The sequence below is a fragment of the Aythya fuligula genome, chromosome 1, assembly GCF_009819795.1.
Source record: "Aythya fuligula isolate bAytFul2 chromosome 1, bAytFul2.pri, whole genome shotgun sequence".
In the NCBI taxonomy this organism is placed as follows: Eukaryota; Metazoa; Chordata; class Aves; order Anseriformes; family Anatidae; genus Aythya; species Aythya fuligula.
In genome coordinates this window covers 51,275,619-51,303,368 of record NC_045559.1, presented here as the reverse complement: position 1 = coordinate 51,303,368, position 27,750 = coordinate 51,275,619, and the positions used below count along the sequence as shown (strand labels likewise).

General features: G+C 32.0%; 1 protein-coding gene across 1 annotated transcript in view; it reads left to right on the top strand.

Moving 5' to 3' along the window:
• LRRIQ1 (leucine rich repeats and IQ motif containing 1) overlaps positions 1-27,750 on the top strand; it is a 111,853-nt gene that overhangs the window by 59,484 nt on the left and 24,619 nt on the right. Inside the window, exons 21-23 of the mRNA XM_032208223.1 lie at positions 17-112; positions 455-540; positions 8,453-8,554. Coding sequence (XP_032064114.1) covers positions 17-112; positions 455-540; positions 8,453-8,554 — 284 coding nt within the window. The remainder of the gene's footprint in view (positions 1-16; positions 113-454; positions 541-8,452; positions 8,555-27,750) is intronic.

Genomic DNA, 27,750 nt, shown 5'->3' with positions numbered 1-27,750 from the left:
TATACTTTGGTTTCAGTTCAGAGAAGGGAACAGTGTCACAGCTCTTTGACTTGAAAGAAAAAAAGAAATTTTCATTCAGGTCTGGAAAAGAAGAAAAAATTTCAGAAGAATGGTATGTTAAGCTTCAGTATTCTGCTTGTTCCAGAAATAGGTACAGTATATTTAGTTGTTGTAGCTTGCTTCTTTTTAACTTCCACTTTTCAGTAAACTCTGCTTTATACAAAAGTAAAAATTATTGTTACTTTTACAAATATCTGAGAGACCAGCTTAATATATTATAATATTGTAATTTTAAGTTTCATGTTGCAGGTCTCCATGTAATTCAGAATGTTTCATACCTTGCAGTTAAGAAGAAAATAAACACTTCTATTCTCTTTGAAAAGTGCATTATATGATACTATGCAGATGATCTAATACTATCTGAAATTTTTAGTGAGTTATTCTCTTGCCCTAGGGGTTTTAAAGACATTTCTACTGCACAGCTAATGCTGAAGAGGGCTCATAAAATGAAACCCAGAAAGTACAGTAATAAAAAAGTAGGTAAGTCAACAGATAAGAAATATTCTAGTGATGTCATATAATGATGTAATTCTTAAATCGCAAAATAGACTTTCTCTTTTAAGAAGTTTGCTTGCCCAAAAGTAAACATTTATTTAAATAAGGTGGAGTGTGATTCGGTGAAAACAAATCACACTTTAAGTTTCCATAAAGACCTCAATTTGTTTCAGGAATCAAAAATAATCAGACTTTTAAAAACTCTGTGGTGGCTTTTCAAATGAGCATTTGACAGCTATATTAAACAGAAACATTGTTTCTTTTTGTTCATGTACCTCATTTTCTAGTTGTGGAATATTTATTTCTGTATTCTGTGTTTCTTATGTTCTTATTTTGGTGGAATCAGATTAAAATTATTGATTTAGGTTAGTTTTAATTTTATTTCCTAGGACTAAAATTTTGTCCTTAGAATAAAATTTGTGTAGTGTTATTCACATCTCCATAACTAGCTTGCTTTATTATGCAAGAACTACTTATGAAAATGGCAGTTTGATACATATGAAATGAAATAGTATTTTTTTTTGTTGTTTTTAAATATTCACTAGAGAATAAATAGTACTTATGCAGCTTTTTGCAATTGTCTTTTGGTTCTTCTCAGATTCTTCTTATGTCAATGAACCTTCTTAGAATATGCTACAATATATATATTATATATGCTAATACAAATGTCAATGGACTGTGTTAAGAACAATAATTAATACAATACCACTACTATAAGAAATGTTGAAATATTTAAGAGCCTGGATGACAATAGGACTGAACTCTAAATTAATGATCATGTTAAATGTCCTTTGGAAAGTATACTTTTATTTACGTTTATTTTTTAAGTGTTCATTTATTTGTTAAAACTTTATCAGAAGCTACAGTTACTTTTTCCTCTTTGTATAACTGCAGATCTCTCTGTGTTTGGTTTTGAAAGTGCTCAAAGACATTTCGCTCTTGGAAGGGAAAAAGTTCAGCATACAAATAAAGTTATTAAAAGTGTTTCTTTGTACATTTTTTTGCAATTTAAATATCATGCCTAAGACTAATTAGATAAAAACAAATCCAGTTAAAAAAATGCAATGAACAAGCAGTGCTTTATTCCTATGGAAAGAGAAAAAAAAGAATAAAAATTTAAAATGATTCTATTTCAGTCTTGAGAGCTTCCCATGATGCCTTGCCACTTTAACCAAAAAAAAAAAAAAAAAAAGGTAGTGAATATGTTGCATGCAGATGACTTTCTGACATGTTCCACTTTGTGGCCTGTGTATAATTTTTTTAATGAAAAGAGCTTATTGGGTTAAATAATCTTTTCTCCATATGCTCTCTGGTTTATGTTAGTAGTAATTAATCCAGTCATAAATGTTTGATCGACCAGAGCAAATTTACTATCCTATTTTTGTTGTAATTTGTGTGTTTTGTTGTGTTTTGAATATGTTTACTTTCACTTTGTTCAGATTATTCAGTATGGCATGTGTTGAATTTTTTAACATATCACTTGGAATATTCTTGAAGTATATCAATAGTGTTGGAAAAAATTAAAAGAAAAACTTTTTCATAATGTTCTTATAGGTTCAAATATTCTCTTCCTGACACAAACTCATAAAGAATATTTTTGTGTATTACATCTAGCACAAAAAATAACCTTTTTATATAATTTTCCTGTATAGAATTCTCTGACAGTCATTGAAATAACATTCTTTTTCTCAGATAAGCAGGAAGTGTAATTTCCAGAACCAGGAAACATGACTGAAATGTTGCACACTCAAGCCCTTTTCAATACAAAGAATATCAGTCCAACCATTCTATGTCATACAGCACACTAACTTGTTTGGTCAGTAAGGACCAAATAGGATATTAACAATTAAAACTAGTGTTTTTTTCCTTAAAGTGATGCTAAAACTCAGCTATTACACTAGAAAATGATCCTGATGGGATAATCCCATGTGAGAAGGATCTCCACATATAGTTTTACATCAGCATCAACTACCTCTTCTGAAGCAGTGAGAGCAGGGAGCATCATAGTCTCATGGAGAGTCTGGGGACTTTACAAAGGTAGAGTAGATACACCTTATCCTTAAGCTAGACAGCTCTAGATCAGGAAATTTCCAATATTGCCTGATAACTGGCATCTTATCAGCTTCATCTGCTATGAAGTGAGCTTCTTCCTTATTGAAGCATCATATTAAATCTTGTGGGTTTTCTTATTATTATTATCAATGCTGTTCTTTCTTTTGAATTTACAGTTCTTCTGTGTTATATTACAATCATTTGCTTCTTAGCTTTTTGATTAAAAATTCTTAAAGTTATGGTAATGACAGTAAAATAATTTTGTTAGCAATATAGATTTCCTACACTCTTAAACATAGGTAACCAGAACCCACTTAAGTGTGAATTAAAAGGTAAAAAGGCAATTTTCCATGCAATATCCATTTACTGGTATATATGTTTGACTCAAAAGCAAAATTTGAAGTTCAGAGAAGCAAAAATTTATCAACTAATAACAAATAAACTTAAAGCTTTTATGCTAAGATTTTAGGATCATTCCACACATCATTTAAGTGTGACTGAGCTCTTCTGTGGTAATGATCTTATTAATATCAGCAGATGTATCAGATGCTGATAGATTTTGTAGGAATACACGGCCTGTCAGAGTGTGTTGTCTGATTCCAAATGCTATGAAACTCCTTCGCCTGAAATTCACAAATGCAATGTATTGAATTAGTCTCCATTCAGTGTGTTTTGCCATTCCTCTTTTATGGCCAGACATCTGCTGGTTTGAAACTTAAATCAGACAGTCATGAACAACTTGGACTCTGAAAATCCTCAGGTGTGGGTATTTATTCCTTTATTCTGGTAATTTTCCATCTTCTCTTAGTACAACAGTGCTAAACACAATGGGATTCATTTGGTTAATTATAGAAGCTCACATCTGCTTTCCTTTATGGAAACAAATAGCCACATTAAAGACTGTTAATTTCCTTCCAAATCAGCATTCAAAAATAGGCTACTTGAATCTCACTGTGAAAGAATTTATAATTCTCCACTGTCTATACGCAAAACCTAGAGTGACTGGCTGGAATACAGAGTCTAAACTGTAGAGATGTAAAAGTAACTGAGAAGTATCTTACCTCATATGTCTGGCAATGCACCTTTTCAGTAATGAAAAAATAAGAATACTAGCAAGTGCACTGAATCCTGTGGTTTGTATTACAAGGAAGAGCTTAAAGTAGCCTAACCTTATAATAGGCAGTGATTCAGGCAATGATTATATTACAGCAGGCCCGTCCCAACAACTAATGGCTTTAAGGCCTGTTATACCCTAATCCACTACAGTTATGTATGCTTGTTTGTGTAGTTAAATAAAGTTGTGGCCTGTGTTTTAACCATACCAAATGTACACTGTGTCTACTTCAACTACATTTACTCTACAGTAATATAATACAAAAAGTGTGGGCAAGAAACTAGGAATTTGGCAGCCAAGTAAAACTGGTATGATGTCAGAAATATTCCTGTTTATCATGGGTGCATAAAATTCCAAAGAAATTCTAATTAAAAATGTAAACACAGCAGTTTTTAATTAATGGACTTCACTGTGATTAAAAAATCTCTAATAACAATTATAGCTTCCCAAAGGTGCATTAACACAGCAGTACAAAATTTCTTGCTTAACTTTGAATTTCTTTGGTTATTCAGATGCTTTGTATTAGCATCTGAATATTAACTTCTTTTTCTTTTAAGATAGCTGGAAGCCTTGTCTGTTTTTCAACTTGTCACTACTACAGTGCCATATTCATTCTTGTTTAACCTTTCCCTCTCCAAAGGAAACTCTCTTGGGAGAGACTGACAGCATGATATGATAATTCTTGCTGTCATATAATTATTAAAAAAAAAAAAAAAAAGGCAAAAAGCAGCTGAAGTGTGCCTTGACTCCCAGAACAAGAGAAAAATTAAAATATTTTATAGAGGTTAGCAAATAATTTTTAATTTCTAGTTTAGAATTTAAGACAGCAATGCAATACCAATACAAAACAAACAAACAAAACAACAACCAACCACCACAAAAACACAAAGCCCACAGCCCCAAAACAGATTGTACAACATAATTTGTTAAATTAACAACAATCAAAATAAAAACCTACAGGATATTATTATTCCTTATTACACATTAAGTAAATGGCCATTGATCCGTATTTTCCTAGTAGCAGAAGGAAAGCCACTTTTGTTATTGCTTTGTGTTCCATATAGCAGAATAATCTGGGAGCTCCAACCAGAGATGAGAATCCCATTGTTCTAATTGCTGTTCAATTAGGGAACAAAATGTGGTCTTTCTTCCAAGTGAATTTACAAATTGAATTATCTCATAGATGCACATCTGTCACCGTGCTACTTTAATTTATCAACTCTTTTAAAGTTGGCACAGATACATGTTTATGTTTTTCTAATTACAGATATTGCACAACAAAAAAATGAACGTCAAACATTTAACTTTTTTCAGTTTAGCATATTATCATGAAGTTGTTTAACAAATGTGATGCTAGATCAGGCAGTAACTATTCCTTCCATATTGTTTCTATAACATTTCTTGGGTTTGCCCAACTTATCTTCTATATTTGGAGTCTGCCAAGCAATGTGCATTAAATTACATCCCTGGTTCTTAGATTGCCAGCACAGATCATTGTCTAATAAGTCACATTTAAATGAGTGTGCCAGAATCCAAGAAGATGTTTGTATGATTTTGAGCTATTGGACTCTTTCACAGTTCTCTGTGTGAAATCTAAAACATTTGATTGCTTGTCATCAAAGCATACATACAGTTCATTTCCCTGTCTCTCTCAAAGACTGAAAAGTACTGGTATTATAAACTAATCTTTATAATATTGCCTACATTTGGATCTAGGTAGATAAAAAGACTCATTTTTAATAACGAAAGAGCTGTAGGCAATAGTTGAGGTGATCCAGGTAGGTAGAAATTGAAGTAGTCTGGCACGGTGTTAAATCCCAGCAGATTACTTAATCATTTTGCAAAGACGTGAAGATAAATCTTGTGACAGAAATCTCCTAGTAGAATAATTTCTATTATATCCCTCTTTTCCGAGGAGGGAGAGGAGAGGAGAGATTTTTAAAACATATTGGAAAAACTTCAATAACCCACATAGGAAAATAGTGTGCTTTTGAAGAAATTATTTTGTTACTTGAAAATAGTTTGGAAATCTTCAATTATTTTGTCTTAAGAGGTTTTAATCAATTTTAACACTTTGTCTTTGGTTGTCCATTGAAGAAAGTTGTTATTGCAACTACCTTTGGAAGTCAGAAGTATTTTTGTCAACTCTGTATCTGATCGACATTGTATCATGAGTGTTAGAAAAACTGTACTAACAAAAAATATTTTGTATACTTTCATCTATGTATAGTGCTCATACTGCCACGTATCTTGCAAGTATAGAAAACAAGATAGTAACTTATAGTTTAGTTACGATATATTTTTAACTTTTGTTATTTAAAAGTTCAGACAGAACTTTTAAAATGCAGTATATTATTATTATTTCAAGATATTTTCATCACACATCTTATTGTGATCTATTTCCCCACACATTTTCTCCACTGAAGAACACCAGGTTACTACAATTTTATTTTTTATTTATTGTCATGCCAACATAGACATCCTTAGTCCATCTACATGAAATGAATGTATCTACAAACCTGATAATCCACTTCATAAATCATTCTAATGATCTACCTGTAAATTTAGTGGAACTGTTTACTGGACCTTTAATATTTAGTGGACCTTATTTATTGTGCTTCTTTAGTTATTTCACTGAACTTATATCTGATATAGTTAGTAAAAGTAGAGGAAAATGATTTCAAATCTGGCATCCTCTGGATTGATCGGGAAGCTATAAACGTACACAAAGATGAGGGATTTTCTCCTAGACAAATGGAGATAACAAATGTAAGGTATTGCTGATTCTGCCTTGGAAAGAAGACATGGACATCCATATTTTCCATTATTCTTTGATTAGTCCAGTGTGTTGATTGATGAGAGGTTAGCATCATCAAGAGCATTCAGTCAACCAAAAGTTGCTACAATGTGGACTGACCAATACCATCATTTTTTGACATGTTTTGTCAATGCATTATCTCTAGAAGTGTCTATACCCCATTAGAGTTCTTATGCAGGATTATAAGGTAAAGATGTAGTATGTCTCCATCTTCATTATTTGTGTCAAGAGGGCAATTTTCTGAAGGAAAAAGAAAAAAAAAAGTGGAACTCTCCACTTTTTTAAAGAATCATTTTTTTAAAAAGGATCTCTTTGTTACATTACTTTGTAACTGAAATGTGTACTAGAAATGCAGAGATCTGTTCAAAACCAACTTTTTAAATTGTTAAATTTCATAAGAAACTGACTTAACAGAGCAATCCAATTCTTTATTTCCATAAATAAGGAAACAAAAACCAAACCAAACCAAAACACTATTGACTTTGCTGCAGTATTATGGACCATGACATATCCATACAGAGATGCTCTTATAACCTCTCTCAATAAACATGGATGATCTGCTACGAGGTCATCCAAATAACAAGCTCAAAATGGAGCATCAGATATAATTAGTCTTGTAAATTTATTCTGTCTGAATGCTCTTTCAGTCTTCCCATCTCCTCTGGTTTCCTGCTCTCTCTTCTGGCAGTGTCTCACATACTCAGTTTTGCTACATTTGCAGTCTTAGTGAAAATTTAGATCCTTTCCTTAACACGTCTACTTCTTGCTTAATTCTGTTGCTAGGCTTTCACTTGTTATTATGTTCTAGTCTTTTTGAAAGTTTGCAGTCACCTTTGTAGACAAATTACTTCAACCTCATTGTTTCTCAGATAGTATGGAGTGTGTATTTGTCTGCTTGTGCTATTGTCTTCTTTTAACCATTGGAAACATTTTTCAGTTTTCCTTTGTCTTTCTGTCACTCATGTCATCCACAGTGCCTTACCTACAAAACCCTATATGCTTTTGCTCCTTGTTATATATCTGCTTTTCTTCCCAGTCCTATTTTTTCTTACTTTTTTTTTTTTTTTTTTCTTAAACTGACTGATTTCTTCTGCTCAGCATAGAATTCTCACATTCTTTATAAACCACTGTTTGCCTTAAACTCTTACCTTCTCTCAATGTCAAGCAAACAATTCTTCTTTCACGTAGGAAATTCATGGAAGTTGCCTTGCCTGATATGTGTGATTTTGCATTAGTTCAGCTTTTGTTAGTTACTCTTTTTATATTTTTACAGTTTAGGAACCTGTATTATTTGAATTTATATACATTCTGTGCTCAACTTTGCAACGTTTTCAAAATAACACATGAAACTAATCAAGATTTTGTTCTGTGTCATGTAGATGAGCCTATAGACTTTTGGAGTCTTTATTTTGGTCAGGAGGGGACATGGAAGAAACTTGGTTTATTATCTGCTAGTTTAGCCTCAAAAAATAAACTAATAAACTGTCTCATGGTTAGGTGCAAATAACATTTTTAGCTGCAAATAACTTGATTTGAATGCTTATGAAAAAAAACTTCTAGAAATAATCCTTGGCATATACTCTGTTAATATTTCTGATTGAGTTTCAAGCTCTAAAAACAGATTCTTTTAAATATTTTATGCAAATATATGCTTTAGAAATTACTTTAGTTTGGAGATGAGCTAGCTAGCTAAATAATGGTCAATGGTGTTAAAAACCTGAAGAACAGTAACTTTGCTTCTCAGTTGCACATGTATTTATGTTTCTTTATTTTAGAAAATGTAATCCTTTGTGAATATAAAACCTACTTTTAAATGTCTTTTCACTTATTAAGTGGCTAAAAGGTGAAAAACTGCTTGAAGGAATGAATGAGCCAGGTCTGACCTTTGATTTTAACTTGTTCTTGTCGTCTAGACCCAGCTGTGCGCCTGGCGTTGTTCAAAAACAATGAAAATAAACATCTCCATGTGAAACCACCAAGGAAGACATGGCCTGCAAATGCTGGTTACTTTGAAGGTATGAACAAGAATTTCATTTTGTCTGTATGCATATAAGCATATATATCTCCCAATGTCTTTTAAGCAAGCCTACTTGAAATGTACAATACGAAGAAATTGAGGCAGGCAGGAATTTAAGGTCCTTATCTGTTCCTCAGTGTCTCAAGTTACAGCAGTGAAGCTTTGCAATTTCAATTCATTTGAGGGGGTGTGCTCCTTGAGATTAATTCATAATGAACTGGTGCCTAATTAATTTTTTTATTATTATTTTTATTAATTTACTTTCAAGAACATATAAGCATATAAGCAGAAGTATAAAATAGCTAGAATAAAATTTTTTAAATGAAATATCAATTCAAATTCTTCATTTCATAGTTACCTTTTCTCAAACTACCTATTAATTCCTGATGATTGATAATGTTATTTAAAGGAATTTACTTTAATAAATATTCCCTAAAAGTCCAACATTTGACAGAATACAAAAAACATTTGACAGAATACAAAACTTCAGCATGCAAATATAAGATTCCAGAAGTCCATAAATACTGTTTTAGTCCTTTTACTGTTGAGATTGATGGTAAAACTCTCCTTGATTTCAATATGGGTAGGATAAGGCCAAGTTTGACTATTTAAAATACCTTCTGGAGACATTTTTTTTGACTGTTTTAGTTTCTTTTGCAACTCAATCCTGTGCTCAGAAAGCAGTCACCTCTGTCACTGTATCTTTTTCAATGACATAGCCATACAATGCCTCATCATTCCCAACCCCACAAAGTAAAAGAAAAAATGATAATACTCTATTAACATTGTCTAAACGGTGATCGAATTCAGAACTTTACTTAGGCAGGTGTGCAATTGAGCCAAGTATACCTAAACTGGAATCTTGTCAATTAACCTAGCCATATGTAAGTCCAAATTTGCCTCACATTCATGAGTCCATGCTCAGATTTGGCTGGAAGCAATTCTTGGGAAATTTTGAAAGGGAAAAATGAGTTTGTACCTGTTTGCCTTGCATTCAAGCTCACCGTCTCTGGGGGTGTTCAAGGAAACATTGTACCTGGCCCTTAGGGACATGGTTTACTGGGGGACATTTGTAGGAGGGTGATGGTTGGACCAGATGATCTTGAAGGTCTCTTCCAACCTTAATGATTCTATGAATTTACATAGAATATGAAGAGTCTGTGTACATGTATATGGTACCTTATTTAGTATTTCCATTTTATCGTATCTGTTCCAGTGGCATATCCTCATATGCCACCATATGCAAAAGCCATCATATGCTGAATAAATAGAACATACAGACTGCGTGGAAACAAACAAACAAAAACATGGATGTCCAAAGCTTAGAAGCAGTAGTGTGACTGTTCAAAGCCGTATCAAAGAAAGAAACTTAATCTCAGGCTCAGTACCTTAGTTAGTTAGTGCAGGTTTAGCCTACCTTTCCTGCCACTATTTTATCTGTTTCTGCCTTTAGACATTTGGTTCATTGTGGAAAGCGAGTGTATGTATGCAAAATATTATTGAAATTTACATCAAAATGCAAGCATTGTAGTGCCATGCTTTGTTTTTCATGTTAAGGAAGATTGTAGTCCTTTGGCCAGCCAATAAACATTATTTTTTGTCAGTAACTTTATGTTGGGAGCTTACATGCGATCTGCAGAGCCTTCAAGAAGACAAGCAATGCTATTCTGCTTGATCAGAATACAAAATTGTTCTTCTACCTGAGGTATTGATACTATAGATGACATAGCCAGAAAACACTAGGTTGTGAATTAGAATCAAGGGTGCAGCACAGGGTGTTTACTAATATGTAGATACTGTCAACCTGAGATACTGTTGACCAGAATTCAGAGCTTCTATATTTAGAATTTGGATTAACATTCTGTATGTTATCCACTGTCCACCTGCATGGTGATTTCACAGTTGTGTTACCAGTCATTTCTGCCCTCATTCACAGAAAAATTCATTTCCTATTTCCCCTCTCACACCTTTTGACCATTTCTTCCTCTCTTGCCTGGAAAAAATTGCCTTGTGTCTGTTCCAGAGTGGGAGTTATTTCTGTAACAAGAAGTTGAAATGATTTTACTCTGTATTCATAAATTTTGTGGACAACATATTCTAAATCAACAGAGAATACAGACCAGTTCATTGCATGTTGGAAATAAACTTCCTCTATTTAAGCCCTTTACCTTTACAGACAGGTAGCTAGTACTTTGGCAGAACTTCACTCCATCTCCTTCATAAATTACTAAACAAATATATATATATTAAAAAAAAAAAAAAAGTTTCCCACTTTATTTCTTTAAAGAGGGAAATGAGAGGAGAAACCTTAGCATCAATAGTAAGTACACATGTGTTATCTGTTAAATAGCAGAATCACTACTTTTGAAAGGGGATGCCCTCGGAAGTGAAACAATTAGAACAGTTTTAGGTTTTCAAACTGGAACACATCATGGTAATGAATATTTAGGACATAATCTAGTTAAAGTGTAGGATGAATGTCTTTCGTCTTTATTGTGTCTTCAGTTTGTGTTTAACTATACAAATAGAAAAAAAAAAAAGAATTAAAAAATAGAAGGTATAAGTTAAAGGGTAGAAAGCAATGAGCTTAATATCTGATTTTTATGTGCAAAGAGTCTTTATGGCTTAATTAAACAGTAGGTATCATTTATATTTTCTTATACGTTATCTTGAGGAAGTAATTAAAATATCAGCTGCAAATATAACTATTGTATTTGTACAGGTATGATTTTCTGATGTTTATTGTTTTAGACATTAATGAATGGTATACACTTATTAGACAATGGGAGTGTAGCAAATGAAAACCTAGATTTTGTCTGAATATGGATCTATTGAACATAAAAAGAAAACCTTGTAATTAAATAATGTCATCCTCTCCTGAACTTATTAAAATGAATCAATTCTGAGATAAAGGATATGTTCTATCATAATTTGCCTTTTCATCTAGCCTACAGGGTTGTATAATATACCTGCAATATCTAAACATAGTGAAGATACAGTGTTGATGTAATATGCAACATTCTTAGGTTCAAATTAAATGAATAACTGTTTAATTATCATTTTATTTTATTTTTTTTAGTTCTTGAAAATACTCTCTAGAAATACAAATTTTCTTTCTCCAAATCTTGATACAGATAAGACAATATTAAACCTAAAATATAGTGATGCTATATGAAATATTTTAAACAGGCTTTCTGATTGTTCACAGCGTGTTAATAATTTATGTATATTCTTCTTATATTTTTTAATTATAAATATATATTCAGGAGCTTTAGTTTTAAGTCTCTTGCTTCAAATCTAATTTTGATTTCTGAGAAAATAATAACAATAGGTGAAAGAATAGACTTATTTGGCTAATGTTTTACAAAATAGGTTTGAAGAATTATTTCTTTATGAAGATCATCCTGTTTCAAAAATCAGGAGGAACTGTTGACATCAGATTTTGAAAACTTGTGGAAAGCTTTGATGCCATGGGACAATTCATATCTTTAATTTGACATATGCATTGTAGGAAAACAGCATGGTTGAAGAGATATATGAAAATACATCTTTCAAAGTTTGAGTGACATCATACATTTTTATTAAATTTTGCAAGTCCTCATGTTTTGCTTACAGATGTTATGATAATCCCAAAAGGGGACCATTATTTCACATTCTAGTCCAATAGCACACAAGTTAGTCAGAGACAAACTGCTTTGCATTACATGCTTCATCAGCACATAAGGAAATGTTCCTACAGACAATATACAATTTAAAAATACAAGCAACATGTGAAGGCACAGGCATTGGGATGGTACTTAAATATGTTTATATGTATGTGTGTAGATGTATGTATGCATTAATATATGTACATACATGTGTTTATACACACATGCATATATTCTGAATATGAATAGATATTAATTGAATAGTGTAGTAAATTATTAACAATTACTCTTTAATATCATTTGCAGTGTCAACATGCATTTTGTAATGTGATTGCTTTCTCTCAAGCTACTGTTTCGATTTCTTTAAAATTAATTTATTGTATGTAGTCATACAGATTTGTGAAAAACTTCTATTTAAATAAATAGCATTTTTGGACAATAGTTATATATTGTGATATTAGTTTTATTAGGTTATAATGTAAGTCATGGAATATGCGAGTGTGCTTACTATTTCTCTTAAGAAACTATGTCTTGATCAAAGAAAAATAAAAAATGACTTGATATACTGAAAACCTCATTTCCGATGATTTGGTGGACATTTCCTGGGATTATATGTATTACATTGCTTCTTTTGGAGTGATGGGGTTAAGCTTCCAGCCAGGTTGTTAAGTTTCAGTTAGCACTAGTTAGCTGAGTAAAAAAATACATGTCTGTTTACTATTGTGATGAACATGCTTGGGTATTTTTTATTTTTTTTTTGATAATGACATTTCAAAGATCTCAAAATTTTGGAAAAGTTACAAGGAACACAGAAAATGTTCATCATTTCCTATTTTGCAGCAAAACATGTTTTTAGAGAGCTTTCTAACTGCTTCTTTTGTTATCTGGAGGCTATTTCAGTCATTAATATAATGTAAAATACAAAGTATTTTGGACAAAGTAGATTAGAAATTAAAGGAAGAATCTATCTTTGACTGCTCTTTTCTTGGGAAGTTCCAATTAGTCCTGGCTGAATGTGTAACAGAGCATCTCTACCAGCTGTGGGTCTGTAATTACGGGGTGTGTAATTCCATTCATACAAAGGATGGATATCTACTTTTACCAACCAACAGTGTGACTGCTTTGTCCTAGTGCAGCAGTATAAAACTAAAGAAGGAGCCCCCGGGCCTAGCACTTTTTTTTTTTTTTTTGCTACAAGCTTTGGAAACAGTATACATCTTTTGGAGTAATCTTTATTCCTTATACCTCAACTATTTTGGTGGGTTATCCAAATAATTCCTGTTCAGTGAAACTGGAAGGTGGATTCCAATCTTGAGAGCAAGTTGGAAGAATGCAGTTGATCGCCTGGGAGTCCAGTCAAGTTACCTAAATCGTGTATTATTTGTATATGATTCACTTACAGTTTCTCAGAATTTCATGAACTATGTTCTAATTAATTTTGTAGGTAAAGTGATTTATTAGCACATATATTTATTTTTAGTCATAGCCATATTCATATCCATCAGTGGCACATCTATACCATACAGTTCAAAGAAGTGGAAAGAATATAACTTGGTTTCACGCAGGAATGTACACAGTGACCATTGCCAGGAACTTTAACTTTTTAAAAAATGCATTGGATTATATTATCAGGATATGTTTACTGTAATTTGGGAACCTGTGGTTCTAATTGTCAATAATGTATTTCCTGTCATTCTATTCTTACTGATGACTAACCATTAAAAAGTAAAAAACATAATGGATACTGTATTAAAACATATTTCACAAATATGACTTTGATAATGAACTTTTTCAGGTGACTTTTAATTATTTGTTTCTCTTCAGATTGTCAGTAGAAATAATACTTATTTTTTCATACCGTTACAAGAAGAAGAGGTAAAATGATCTTCTGGTTATGTCATATAATTGAAAGATAAATATCAAGAATCCATTTTAAATTGTCTGTTTTACAGCTTTCTGATAGCTCACAATTATGAAATTCTTTGCAGTTTCATGTGAAAAAAAATGTAGCAAAGCATTCTTATAGTTTGTTATTACTAGTGCTCATTGAAGAATAGAACTTGAGGCTTTGGGGTGTGGTAGTTTAAGTGGTAATTTGAGATAATTAAATGAGCTTATTAAAATATGTCTATGTAATGGTAAACACAATTTCTTAGATATTCTGTATTACCAAAACTGAAGAAAAAAATTGAATTGATGCTGCTTCTAATCACTGATGCTTTTAAATATATGTGTGAGAGTTAAGAGAAAGCACTGAGAGTGAAATGCTAATATTAATATTTTTGTATGTTTAAAATATTTTGTTATTTGTTATTTAAGGACATTTAAATGTACATTGAACTGTAGTTAATAGGCATTTGTTAGCTGTTTTCATCTTTTTTAAATGAGCTATTTTCAATGGAAAAATGGCATCCGCTCCCAGGAAGCACACATTATTTGTAAACAGACATTTTTTAAGTTTAGTCATCATTAATTTAGCAGTGGTCTGAAAAGGATCAATAACCACATTCTAAATATAGTCTTTCTGTGGTTCTACTGGCTGAATTGCCATGTTTACAGTAAAATGCACTTATTACACATCTCCCAGGCTTCAAATTTGTATGCGAGATTAGGGAAGCAGTTTCTAAGCCATGCGGCACTGACAAAAATGACAGAATAATGCATTTCCAGAGAATCTAAGGTCTATCCCAAAATGTGATGAAAAAGCATAACAGAAACCTGTACTGTGGAAGGGAATCTGTCTTTTAAAATCAGAACTCTGTGGCTTTGTTTCTTATTATTTAGTGTGAGCTCACACAACAGAACTCTCACATTGAAATATTTTCTCATTTTAAGGAATTAATGGCTCTCCACCAGCCCTTTAACATGTAAAATGAGTAGGTTACTTATGTCCAGTACATCCAAAAAGAGCCAGGATAAAATAAACATAAGGAGTTGGATATCTTGGAAAAAATCTGTCATGGGTTTGGGTTAATCATCTCCAGAAGAAATTCAACTTGATGCCTGAAATGTAAGACTTCTTGGAGAAAGCAGTAAAGCCTGAGGCAGTGTTGATCTGAAGGAGTGCTCTCCATGGGTCAGAGCTGCTCTGCTGGCAGAGTGCAAACCCAGTTCACAGCAGCGGTACACTGAAAAGTTGTAAAAGACTGCCGGGGCCTTACAGTGCACGCACTCAAGCTTCAGTTACATAGTTTTAGTGGCCCAGTTTCTTATTATAAAACAAAACTAAAAAATAAAAGCTGTGCCTAATTTTCCAGCCTCCTGTCCATCAATGATAATGTAGGCTTTTTCTCTGTTTCTGGAATGAAGCAATCCTGAAGTACTGTAAGTTTAAAAATGAATAAATAAAATGTCATTTATGTGCATTCATGCAGTAAACTTCAGCATTTGGATATTTATAAATGATCTAGGCATAGAACATTTTTATTACAATTTTTGCTTTTCACATTCAATTAAAAAAAAAAAATGAAGAGAGAGAAAAAGATTTTCTCTTTGCCCGAAATTCCTAAAGAGGAAGTTCAGGAATACATTCCAATTTAGTATTATAAGATCTCAGTGTAGTTCTAGTCTTCAGGATTCCACTATTCTACTGTTAAATATTTCTGATTTTGACCACATATTTCACCTGCTCATGTATTATCTCTTTGTTCATGCCTCTACTGTTTTGCAGAGTTGCAACTTGTGGTGGTATCAGGACTTTATTAATGCATTGGAAATAAATGTGTTTGTTCCAAAAATCTTCTGAAACTTGAAATTTATACAACATGTAAGCTATGTCACCTGTGCCTTCCTAGCACAGCAGTTAAAAGGAAGTGCGCATTAGGGGAAAAAATATTAAAAATCTTACTGCTATTTTGCTAATGACTAACTACCTCGTGATGACTTCAGTAGGAATGAGATTTCACCCAAAATTTCATCAGAGGTTGAGAACTAGTTTATGGCATTGTTGAATAAGGAAGCACAATATTTCTGATAGTTTCATTTGCGTCTTCTGAGATCTTAGCTTTCCTTTTCTTGAACTGTATGTGCAAAAGCTAGGTAGTGTCTGCTCAGACAATATATATAGATAAGTTGACTCCATTTCAGATCCACAACATTTTATAATACATAAGGCAATCATTTTGGATGAAAAGACCCCTGAGTCCTGAAGCATTTCAAATCCTTTTCCATTTGACCATTCAGTGACCTGATAACTATTTCCTGTCCCGAAGTAAGGTTGTGACCCAGGTCTTAGAGTGCAAAAGACAGATAATTTTAGAAACAAGTTAAATCCAAATGGATTTGGTTGGAGGGGGTGAGGGAGAATAAGTTTGGCTAAACTCCTCTAAAATAAAATGTTAAAGCACTTGGATTTAGTAAGTGTAGGTAAAAGTAATTGTAGAATTTGTTGTCATTTGTTTGGATGCCTGTGGACTGTAGTCAATATTGGGATGGTTTGTTTATTCATCTTGCTTCTACTCAAAAATAGCCAAATGCAAAGGTGTTCATTTTACATGGAAAAAAAAATGCTAATGATGAGATCATTAAAAGTACATTTTCAGATACATTCCAAGTATTATCCAAAATAAATATTTCAAACATTACATTTATCTTGGTAAGTGAATGGTATTTGAACATAACCCATGGGAAGTGTGCTCTGTGTCCATAGAAATATCACAACTGTTGCACTACACAACGGCTCATCTTGCAGAAGTATAACCATTTTGTATGGAACTAAGAACAAGGAATAAAATGGATTCTTATAAACATTTTATAGGAACAAATACTTGTTTCAGTTGAACAACATGATTCATATTAAATCATGATTAAAGAAATATTTCCCATAGTTATGTTTAATAGCAGTATTTTTGCATACTTCAAATACTCTCAAAGGTGGACTTAAGGAAGGCCTTTATCCCAGAGCATTTAATTAATTTGAAAATGTAATTGATTAAACTTTCTTATAAAGGAATTATTTTTATCCTATTCTATAAGGTGAACAATGGTGTTATGGAGAACTGGTAGCATTAATGAGGTCAGAGATCTACAGCTATCCAAAAATGCTATTTTTCATATGATAATGTATTTAATATTGAATGTACAACTTAGTCTTTCTGTTTTTTTTATAGCTATTAATGTTGTGGATCACACAGATAATATATTTCAATAATGTGCAACATTTTTTTCAGGCAAAATATTGAAATCACTCAAGTCGAAGTCAGGTTATTAAAAAATTTATATTGTTCAGGTCTAATAGTATAGATTACCTTTCATGTAATCTATAAAAGGAGACAGTATATATGGTGGACTTTGATGATTTTATGAGGAACTGTATGAGCACCTCAAATACTGTAATAAAAATCTACAATCTTTCAGTGATATCTGTATAAATTCTGTGATATGCTGTGTATTTCTCTCATGTACATCTTCCAAATTTATACTTTTACGGTTCAACTCTTACCATTTACAATACAGACCCATTTTAGCAGTTGTTTCACATTCTTAGGTTTGTTCTATTTTGGTGTATGCACTGCAGATATTTTACCTGGCTTATGTGTATAAAAAAAGGTGGAAATAATGTATTTTCTAGTTATTTTATATGTGTGTGTGTGTGTGTGTATACTTGTATTCTCTCAGATTCATAAGAAAGGATGGATGCAGAGATAATATTTTTATTTATTTATTTATTTATTTATTTATTTTACATGACAGTCTAGAATAGTTCTTCTGTTGTAGATTTCCTGTCAGTTTAACGAATTTGATTTATGGCTATAATTTCATAATTTACTACATTTTTAGAATCCTAGAGGTAACCCAGTGCAGGTAACCAAATAAACAAATTAAAGTTGCCAGACAAAAAAAATATATATTTTATTTTTCACAATCATTATTAAAGAAGGAGATTTTGAATAACTAAATTTTATAAATGTATTTAAGACCATTAAGTGTAAAAGTTACTAAGAAACTGAATGTGAAACTGAAGTCAGTACCCTAAAGCACTTTCATGTTTCTTTGTTTTGTTTTGTTTTGTTTTTTTCATATGAAGCAAGCTGAGTAATTTTCAGTTTATGAAGAGAACAGGGATTTATTTTATCAAAGCCAGATTATTTTTTTTTTAATATCAAAGTTAAATTTACTGAGAATTTGCTTTAGTATCTCATGGGTGTATATTTTGTAATTGAGAAATTAGTAGTGAATGTAAAAAGAAAAGAAACTATGTGCTACTAAGGCAGAAAGTTCTGATTTAACCTACCAATGACCTGGCTTTGTTTGTTCAGATGACAGTTCTAAAAGTGTGCAGAGAATATTCCCTTTTAATACAGTTATTTGCCGCAAGCCCTGACCTCACTGCCTGTCAGGGAGCAGGTCTGAATTGGCCCTTTCTCTGATATCGTGACATTGCTTCTGTTGCCTCGATTGTGACCTCTGATTGCATGATACCCCTGAGAGTTCAATTTAATAAGCGTGACTCCTGACTCTTAGCCAGGTCTGCCTTCTTAGGTTTTGTCAGACTCTACTTGTACTCTGGTCTACATATGCTAAAACATTGGCTGTCATCATACCATGTGAGTTGTGTGCACTGTATTCAAAATTCTCTTTCAAACATCTTTCATTTATTGCAAATGGAAATATTTATAAAAACTTACCTGTAATAAATTTTAATAATTGGTTCTTCCATAGCTATGTCTGTTCTGTTTTGTTTTGTTTTGTTTTGTTTTACTTTTGTACAAATAATTACAACTATTTCACTTTATTAACAACATGCATGTTATCATGCTAATTCCTGACTTTAAACTTTGTTTTATTTCCCCAAAGAGAGTGTTATATCTTTTTGTGATTTCCCATCAACAATGTTCATTATAGAAATGGTAGGGATGAATTCCCTTTTTTCATTGCATAGTTAATACAGTTGCACAAGGAGACAGTACTGATGTCACAGAGCACTATGAGAAGTAGTTAAGTTATTCAGGACTAGTCAAGTGAAAACTGAAGAATCTGTTTGGAATTTGGGAACAGGTAAGTAAAATTAAGACTTTTTAAGTACTAAGGAAAATTGAATATATTGGTTTTAGTGACTATTTTGCTACCTCATTGCATTCTATTCTCCTCTTTTCCTCCTCTTCTAACCAGAATCCTGAGGGAAAGTTTGTTCAGAGACGTGGCTGCCTTGAGGATGATGATGCTATTCAGACATTTCTCCAGTTTTAGTATACCTTGATGTGTTCACTGAACCAGACTTTGGAGAAGTTCAAAGATTTCAGAATTTCAAGAACTGTGTTACAAGATACAGAAAAAAATTTACTTGTGTATTTACTTATGTATATTTTTTGTATTCTTATTGCTAATTCATATACCATTTTCCAGTTGCTGTATCAGTACCTCTAATGTACTGCTTTTCATGTACTGTATTTAGCTTTACTGATCTGAAAAGAAGAAAAATCTTGCTCCATCATACAAATGTTATATATTTTATAATTAAAAGATTTTCTGTCTATTAATATTTCTCCATTGTTTTAAAGGATTCTGTTCACCTTTTTGCTCAGATTATTTTGTGTTACAATTTACCTATCTTGAATGAAAAAAAAAGGAAACTATATTAGAGTCATTCTTACAAAACATTCTCTAATATAAGGTAAAAAGCAGACATTGTCTTGTTACTTTAAAACTTGCTAAAAATACGATGTTCGTTCTCCATGACAGTGTCTGTTACAAATCCTAACTGCTTTGTTCAGTTAAATTTTTATTTATATATTTTTTAAGAATTCCCATGTAAGGTACTATAATTTTAACAGAGTAGTTTAGTCTGTAAGATTGTAAAACTTATCTGTTTCATTATTCTGATGTAAAATGTATAAAGTTATCTACTGAAGTTCTTTAATTTCAAGTGTGAGTTCACTTATATAATTGGACTTTATGTGCTTATTGTCCTTTTTGAATCCTGTGCTAATTGCAGAAGCTTAAATAAGTGGCTACGAATAAGCAAAGTTAGGAATGGACAACTGTTTTACCTGTTGTTGAACAACAGGCAAAACAAACTATACTTTTAAGTTTATTATTTATGGCAAATATAAATAGAATGCACATGAGGCAAATTCAACGATTCAGAATCATCATGGTATTTAACTTATGTATATGTCAGCAAGGTGGAGGGTTTAGTGAACTATTAGAGGTTTAGTAAGAAATAAACTAATTTAAACCCACCTACTCCAATAATAAAATATTAACATTCAAGCATGTTCATTTTCTCATTAAAAATGATTTAAATAAAGGTCAAAACAAAATTCCCTGACAGAACAGGAGGATCCAGGGTAAAAATAGTCCTTTTTCATTATTCAGTGAAATAAATCATTCAGATCTTCTTTGCATAGAAAAAAATATGCAGTTGTAACAATAACTGATTCAAAATCAGTATAATTAAGTTCAATTCCCCTAGGGCTAAATACTCTTGAATGTGTGTTGATTTAACTAAAATGATGTGCTATGTTTAAATTATTGCACTTTTCAAGTGTTTATAAGCTGAAAATTTCAATCTAGTTTGTAAAGAACTCTATAAAAGTACTAAGCTCTTTGAACAACACCAATTAAGAATTAGTCTGGGGAAACTTGCCAGCAAATCATGTTTATGCTTTTGTTTTCACCTGTCCTTTACAAAGGGAATTCCCTTTTTTGAATAGATCTGGAATTTAATATTGTTTATTTTCTTCTGTGATGTATAAACCAACAAAATAAACAAATAAATAAAACTTCTTAAGAAGAATTGGTGTTTTTATATCTATCTGTATTTATTGCCTATGTAAGTCCCTGGTATTTACAGTTATTTTTAAGATGAAGATAAATATATAAGAACTGTATCTGCTTGGGGTTTGCCTCTCTTTAGATGTTGAGTCTGAGACTTTTTGTTTCCCCGTTGAATTCAATAAGCATTAAATCAAGCCATGTTTACATTTGACATAATGGCAGACCTGATCTTTGGAGATACCTCTGCATTTGACTATGAAGTAAATTAATCAGCCACCTTGAACTTAATCTGTGTAGATTTTATGTCTGTATTTGACAATGTAAAGTTGTTCTACTGTTATTCTTTACCTCACTGAGAAAACTATGAAGTGTTGTCACAGTACCCTCATCAAATGTCAACAGGTATTTCCAGTCTACATCAGAAAGTAAGCCAGAAATAGTTTCACCCACACATAATAAAACACTTTTAAATCCAAAATTATATGTATCCATAATAGAGTACACGACCAATTCACATGTATTCAAAATTGAACTACATTAACAGAAAATTGTTTCAGTGTTACTCTGCACTGATAAGTACCAATGAGTGAAACTCACGTTGTGTACATCACATGTGTTGATGAACAAAAGATCTTAAAAATAAGTTCATATACTATTCAGATAACTATCTCGAGAAAACGTTTATTCTCAAGGGTAAACAAAATTAAGACTTTTTAAAATGTACGTTCCCAAGCTGTGATACACCGTTACATGTTTTTTGTTTACAGTACTTAATTTACATTAATTACTTGCTCACAAAATTATGAGATAATTATTAATGTCGTTTAAATCAGCTTTACTAACTTCGTGTTGCTCCTGATTAATGATTTATGTATTTATTTTTAATACTTGACATAGGTGTCTTCTTGTTACATATCAGTCCCAAATTGTTATTTTGAACCAATCTTTCATTGGGTTTGAATTTTTCTGTCCCAATCTTCTACTTTTAAGTCCTCCAGTATAAACAAAACCTACCTTAATAGTTGTCACACTCAATAAAATTTACTGTTTTATTGTGTTTTTTGCCCACCTCATAGATAGCAGCACAGTAGTCAAAACCTCCTGCACTCATAGAAAATGTTCTTTTGTATTTATCTATTTTTATTTATTTTGAGAATTTCTTTGGAAAATCTGATATCTTAATTAATTTTGGTTGGTTTATTTAATGTAGGAAAGGTAATCCTCTTGTTTGCCCTCCATACAAAGTGATAATCTTTTCTTGCTTGAAAATTCTGTTTCATTAATGAGCAGTTAAGCACTTCTGTTCCTGTTCTTGATTGTTTCTGTCAGTTAATTTTAAAAACTGGGAATGTATAGAATTAAAATCTATCAAAAGAATTGTTTAAAAAAAATGTTTATACATTCCTTAATTTTCTCTTGAGCAATATAAACTCCATTTCCATTTTCTGTAGAAAGCATCCTTCATTAATGCATTTAATAATTCCAAAAGAAAATGAGAAAAACTAGAGGTGGATTCTTTACGAGTTAGATTTGGGTGAACAGATAGAAGGTGAATGTAGGCAGTAACCATAAACATAATAGGCTCAATCTACTTCTATCATATTTACTCATAGTTAACTGAGTGTAGAAATGCTGGACATATCATTTCAAAGTAGTTTTTACTTCTTAATTTCTTTGTTTCTTCAAGGGACTTGACTCCCGAAGATATTTTCGTAACATACTCAAAATTTACTCCTCAGCAGACCTGTTGAAATTTGCTTATGCTGAGTGGCTGAAGCAGTTAGTATATAGTTTACAGAACACACTATTCACAGAAGACTATAAACAAGAATAATGTGAAGATACAGTGTAATGCTGTAAGTGATTGTAAGTAATGTGTAAGTTTATTTTCAGAACTCATAAAAACCCAAGTGGATCTTGAAGAGTGCTGTTTGCAGGAGGCACCAGTTTACATCAGGAATTCACCTCAGTGTGTTCATATGGCTAATATCATGCTTATAGTTCTCATTTTCTTTAGAATTCTTTTCTATTTTTTAGCAAGAACCAATCTAGTCTATCAAACACGAAACTGATGAAACTGTTTCATGTTACTTCCAAACCTATATATAAAAGAAATCTTTAGTGTGGCTGGGCTGAGAAATGTTGAAATGTTAATCTGTTGGGTTTTTTGTTTGGTTGGTTGGTTTGGTTTATTGTTGTTGTTTTAAGATGTAATGAGACTTTTTTTACCTTTTATTTTTTTGGGGGGTAACCTGATAAAGCAAGGACCATTAGTGGCTGTGGCAGTGGGTATTTAGATAGTCAGCTTTTCTTTCTGTGTACTCTCCATCTTATCCGTCATCTGTTGTTTTACACTTACTACTGAAGAAGTTCATCTTCACTATCACCACACCTTCTAAAATACAGCACTAATATGAAATTTTCTGGCTACAAAGATAATAATAGTACTGTTTGTTATATTAATATCACAACTATAATTGTCCAGATCTGAAGAGTATGATGTTCAGAGAGCCTTCAGTGCCTCTTCTAGTACAAACAAAAATACCCAGAACAACTGATATATTTCAACTGAGTGGAGTCAGTAATTATATAGCATTTCATTCAAAACTTAAATGGCAAAACATAGTAACCAGAATTAATTATCCATCAATATTGATCAGAAATACACATAACCTCACAATTTTTGATTGTTGACTAACTAAAACAGTGGCCAGGTCATGTTTTGTTTTGCTTTGTTTTGTCCTGCTTTTTCTGTGCTCTAAAATTCAGATGGCCTTTATCATTGACTGAAGTTAAAATAACCTTAATCGTATATTTGGTTCCAGTGTTAATTGACAGTTGTAATATTTTGAGTTTGCTACTACCTTGATACTAATATGTAAGAACAGTAGTCTACATAACTGTAAATGCAGAGGCTTTAATGGTACAAAATTAGTCAACTGGCAGAATTTGGTTCTGGTTTTTGAGTTAATTTTAAAGAAATAATACGTTTGTGGACAAGGGAATGTCATTAAATGTATTAGAGGGTGTAGGCCTTCATTAAACAACTGCTTTAATATTCCTTTATGTTTTCTTCCTGACTTTTCTAATTGACCCAATTAGCGTATTCCTATATTACTATATTTATTTGTCCTCCACTATTTGGTCACAGTCTTTTTCCCACTGACATCTTCAGGTCCTATCACAAGATTCAGTGCCTGAATCAGATCAGAACAGTAATAAATTCTGCAAAAAATAAAATCAGCAATTGCATGTGTGACATCTTCCTGTACACACCTCAGATTAAATATTTCTTTATGCTTATAAATCAACTCAGAAAAGTGTTGTATGTCTTAAGGAATGGCATGATATGAAACCAATTTTGTTACAAGGGAAATTAGAGAAGATAAATGAGAAATCATATTTAACATAAATGGTGGAGTAGAGAAAATAATGGCAGCCCATATCATTGTGAAAGTTGGATAAATTGCAAGGAACAGAGTTCATTCTACCTTGAAGTTGATGGCAGGTCAGTGAAGCATATGAAAAAAAAAAAAAAAAAAAAGGAAATCAAGGGAGTGTTCCATGTCCACAAAAAAAGTGAAGGAGTTAAGCAATTTTATATAGAATGAAATTTTGTAGTTTTCAATAAATCTGTGTGATAGTGGGTTGCTGTGAGAGAGATTAAATGATCAGAAGATATCAGGAGAACCTAATCAGCAATATTGTAATACGAATAGATATAAATAACTTTAAATGAAGCATTTTAAAAGCATTTTGTTGAAGGTTAAGTAAGACTTGAATTTGTTTCAAGGTTGGGAAAGGAAGAAACTGACAATAACCAATAAGCTGTGTATAAAGACTAATATAAATCACTACTGACAAATAGTAGTGGTGGTGTATTATGCAGAGACAGGAACAAGCAGTGAAATACACAAGAACGTGCGGGAAGTCCTAAGTATAAAATTCTGTTTTCCTTGAATTCAGAAGCTGAAATTTGTACAATTTCAGTGGTTTAGGAGTCTCAGTGAAAGTATTCAGCTTTTGCATAATCTAATATTAAGAGTTCAGAAAGATAACACGGGTGGGAGAGGCTGAAATATATTGAGTGAAACAGATTAAACTAAGGAGGTGAAGCTTTATTAGTGGTGCGAATCACCCTGAAATAGACCATAGTGTAGAACATAAAAAATAGAAATGAAAACAGGGAGAAAAAGGGCAGTCCAAAAACAGAGTATGGTCTAATTATATTCATGATTAGGAGTGTGGTAAATACCTGGATTTTGGAAAGGAAGAATGAGTGTGAGGGTGAGGTCAAGAACAGTTGCATGGTGAAAAGGAGATAAGTGCTATAGCAGATGAAGAGGTTAGAGAGGAGAAGGAGGTTTGCAGATAGAAGAGTGATATATTAGACCTTAATTATTGTCTGAAAGAATCTGAAATATCTGGTAAAACAGGGAAAAATATAATTTTTTTTTTTTAATTTATTTCTTCCTTTCTATATTTGTTTTTATGATTTTTGAAGCACGTGTTCCTGTGGCTTGATCAGCACTCCTATATTCAAAACTCTTTGTGACATAAATGATAATGCATTTGTAGCATCAAGAATTTTTTCAGGTTGTAACCTCCTGGTATTTTGAAAAAATGTCTGTTTCATCTTTGACTCATCTGTGCACTCAGGCACTGCTATAAATATTCTCCGTATTTCATTCATTATGCCCCCAGATACGCTAATTACTTTAGTCAAAAGTTACTCAGATGGAAAGTAAAATCTAAAATTAATCTGTCTATGTCACAGGCAAGATTCTTTATTTTTAAGGTAGAAAGGTGTTTAACTGTCTGAAAATTCCAGACCTGAGTTGTAGATAAAGAAACATGATGTGGTGATATTATTTTAATTCATATATTTATTTATTTTATATATATTTTTAATATATTTATTTTAATTTATATATTTAATTTTAAGTGAAGCAAACTCCACATCAGTTACTGCTACATGATACTAACAACTGTCTTGAAATCTTATAAATATTACTAATGTATACACTGAATACCTGTGTACATACTAAAGACCACTCTAACTACCATCTATTTTCTTAAAACAGTATTACAGGCATGTAGTGGTAGCTATGTAATACGTAAGTGAATGTAGTAACTTCTGACAAAGTAAACTTCTGAGAAATGCATTAAGTTTTGTGTGGGTAAAGAAATTCTCTTTACCTACATTTCTCTTATGTTCCAGTATAAATTTATGAGTGTTTATGTTTGGTTATTTGTTCTGTTGTTTGTTTGTTTGTTTGTTTTTTAAGTATTTTGTGGTCTGTTTCCAAATTCTTCAGTTTCTTGCCTTAGTATCAGAGTTATTGCTTGTGTTGTAGCTTTCTGTTCTGTATGTATTATACAGATTGTGACAGAAATAATATCTTTTTTTTTTTTTTTAATTATTATTTTAAAGTATGGAGAGGATGAGATTAAAAGATGGATTTTAGGTCTAGGAATTTGAGATTTTTTATTATTATTTACTAAAACATTATAGAAGCTATGAGAAATAGTAAAAATCCTCAGTGGGTATGCATCATTTTAATTTTCATTTGGAATAATGTATTTATAGTTAGTACACTTGCATATAGGCTCACATGCATGCACTCTCAGAATTTATATTGCTGACTGCTGCTAATCTATACTAGAATACTGACAGATAAGAAAAAAAAAATCGATGTATTAATAGCATTGACATTAATTTTATATCCAACTCAGCTACTTAATTCCCATATTAAGAGCACCATTTCCAGAATACGTATTGAGAAAATTAAGTCTGGTCACAGATTTTTTATATTAAGGGAGGAAAACGTAGAATACTGAAGAAATTCCAAGACTTTCTTTTCACATTATGGGTCTTAGTTTCATAGTCTCTAACTTTATATGTATTGTACTCTGAAGCAAATTTTGAAGTGAATTAAATACCCCTCTAAATTCAAAATTTAACTGTAGATAGTTAGCTACAGTGCAGACGTCACATGCTTTTCTGTTTCAAGAAACGTATGTCGTATTAAAAGTAGAATATTTATCTTCCCATCATCAACAAATATATTTGAACAAAAGTCAATGCTGAATTAGATGCCTCAGCACCCCTTTGCATAAAAATGACAAAGAGTTTGGGACTGAGAACAGTGAGGATCAATTTTTTCTAAAAATAGAATCTGAAAATGCAGAATCTGAAAAATTTCTCTGAATGTAGACATTGTGTCACTATCTTTGGTATACTGGCTTGCTGTTAATAGCACACGGCCTTGCAGTGGAGAACGTGAGTATGAGGGACTCCTTAGGCAGTGGGAAACATGGGTTTGGGCCTCATGAGATTTGAATCTCAAGCTTTTGCATCCCAAACTATTCTCTTTGGGGATGTTTCAACCCCCTTTTTAAAGCTGACTGCTACAACTGAGGGCACAAGATACATCAAACTTGAAGAAAATCCTGTGAGAAAAAAGCCTGACTTTATCTAGAACTTAGAGCACTTCACCAGCAGTAGTTCACAGATTCTTAGTACTTCTATAACTAACTTAATAGATTATCCAGAGATGGTCTAACATAATATATGTAAACAGTATCTATATTTTAAACTGAACATGAGACGTGCTGTCTCAGAGCATGCCAAGCAAACAGAATTTGACAGACTGAGGTTGACATTTTTCTGGATCCAGAAGTTCAGTTTATTATGGGTTGAATAACATTCATGTGGATTTGGAGACCTTGGAAATAGTTTGTTATTTTCCTCTAATGTTTAGTTTCAAGGACATTTCAGATGCCCAGGTTCTTCTGAATAGGTTCTCTCTACTTAGGTACTCAAATT